Source organism: Lycium barbarum, chromosome 12 (genome assembly GCF_019175385.1).
Source record: "Lycium barbarum isolate Lr01 chromosome 12, ASM1917538v2, whole genome shotgun sequence".
Lineage (NCBI taxonomy): Eukaryota > Viridiplantae > Streptophyta > Magnoliopsida > Solanales > Solanaceae > Lycium > Lycium barbarum.
Genome location: NC_083348.1, coordinates 10,453,945 through 10,455,380, shown reverse-complemented (window position 1 = coordinate 10,455,380; position 1,436 = coordinate 10,453,945). Strand labels below are relative to the sequence as shown.

Genomic DNA, 1,436 nt, shown 5'->3' with positions numbered 1-1,436 from the left:
TTATATCATATACAAAAGTATCTAACATCTCTTTCTAAGTGTGTCATAGTTCAATTTAATAATTGTGCAACTTCACTTGTTTATTAATGATATAACATTCTTAAACCATTGCAAACGTAATATCTTTTATTAATATCACAAAATATATGCGTACTCCTACTATGCATTAACTACATTCAATTAATACATAAATAATGATATTGTACTATTGCATTAAATATAGTAATCTTACTCACTGTCACATGGTCTTTTATTCATCAACTACTATGACTAGTAAAGATTAAAATAAACAACTCAATCATCTCTAACCACAGAACCATGACCAATCAAGTGATTTATCTTTCCTTCAGGATGCTCAAAGAAATCTGCTACATCCAAGTGTGTGATGTCAACTTGATTTTCAGAGATAAAATTAGCTTCGAGATTTTTCTCTTTTCTTTTAATTGATGCCTGATAAAGCTCAACCAAGTGTTTTGCCGTACGACAGGTACGTGACCAGTGTCCACTTCCACCACATCGATAGCATTTGTTTTCTGAGCCACGTGCTTCTGGCACTTCATGCCTATCATCCTTCTTTTTCCCCTTTTGGTGGTGATTTTTCTTTGAAGAGTGATTAACACCAGGAAAATAATTTCTTCTTTGACCATTATAACGATCACGACCACGACTATTATCATGACCACGACCGGGGCCACGACCTTTTTCACGCCTGGAGTAGTGGGCATACACCTCATTCACTTCGGGGAGTGGTACAGCGCCAGTAGGTCGATTTTCGTGATTTTTCATCAGCAAATCATTATTTTGTTCAGCCACAAGAAGATGAGCAATCAAATCACAATACTTTGTGAAACCTTTCTCTCGATATTGCTGCTGCAGGAGCACATTCGAGGCATGAAAAATGGAGAACGTCTTTTCCAGCTTATCAGAATCACTAATCTTTTCTCCACATAGTGTCAATATAGAAGTAATTCTGAACATCTCAGAGTTATACTTCATAACTGATTTGAAATCTTGTAGCCTTAGATTGATCCATTCATGTCGTGCTTTTGGGAGGAAGACCATCTTCAGGTGGTCATACCTTTCTTTCAAGTTTTTCCATAAAACGAGTGGATTCTTAATAGTAAGATATTCAATTTTTAGGTTCTCATCAAGATGATGACGCAAGAATATCATAGTCTTGGCATTTTCTTGGTTGAATGCTTTATTATTTTCTTTAATGGTGTCTCCAAGACCCATAGCATCAAGATGGATTTCAGCATCTAGCACCCATGATAAGTAGTTCTTACCTGAAATATCAAGGGCAACGAACTCGAGTTTTGTAAGGTTAGCCATAAAATAGAGAGAATAAAAATATTACCTTAGCCTTCAAGAATTTCTTGAGACGGTAGAATCTCGTGCTGATAACGTGTTATAAAATAAAACTAACCACTAAAATA

The 1,436-nt window shown here is 35.5% G+C and overlaps 1 protein-coding gene across 1 annotated transcript; it reads right to left on the bottom strand.

Moving 5' to 3' along the window:
* Positions 1–294: 294 nt before the first annotated feature.
* On the bottom strand, positions 295–786 carry LOC132624118 (uncharacterized). Its single transcript, XM_060338944.1, has one exon. The coding sequence runs from the start codon at positions 784–786 to the stop codon at positions 295–297; it is 492 nt and encodes a 163-aa protein (XP_060194927.1).
* Positions 787–1,436: the final 650 nt, after the last annotated feature.

Excerpts from the sequence above, each read along its gene's own strand:
- LOC132624118 (XM_060338944.1), bottom strand. The coding sequence starts at position 786 with ATGAAAAATCACGAAAATCGACCTACTGGCGCTGTACCACTCCCCGAA.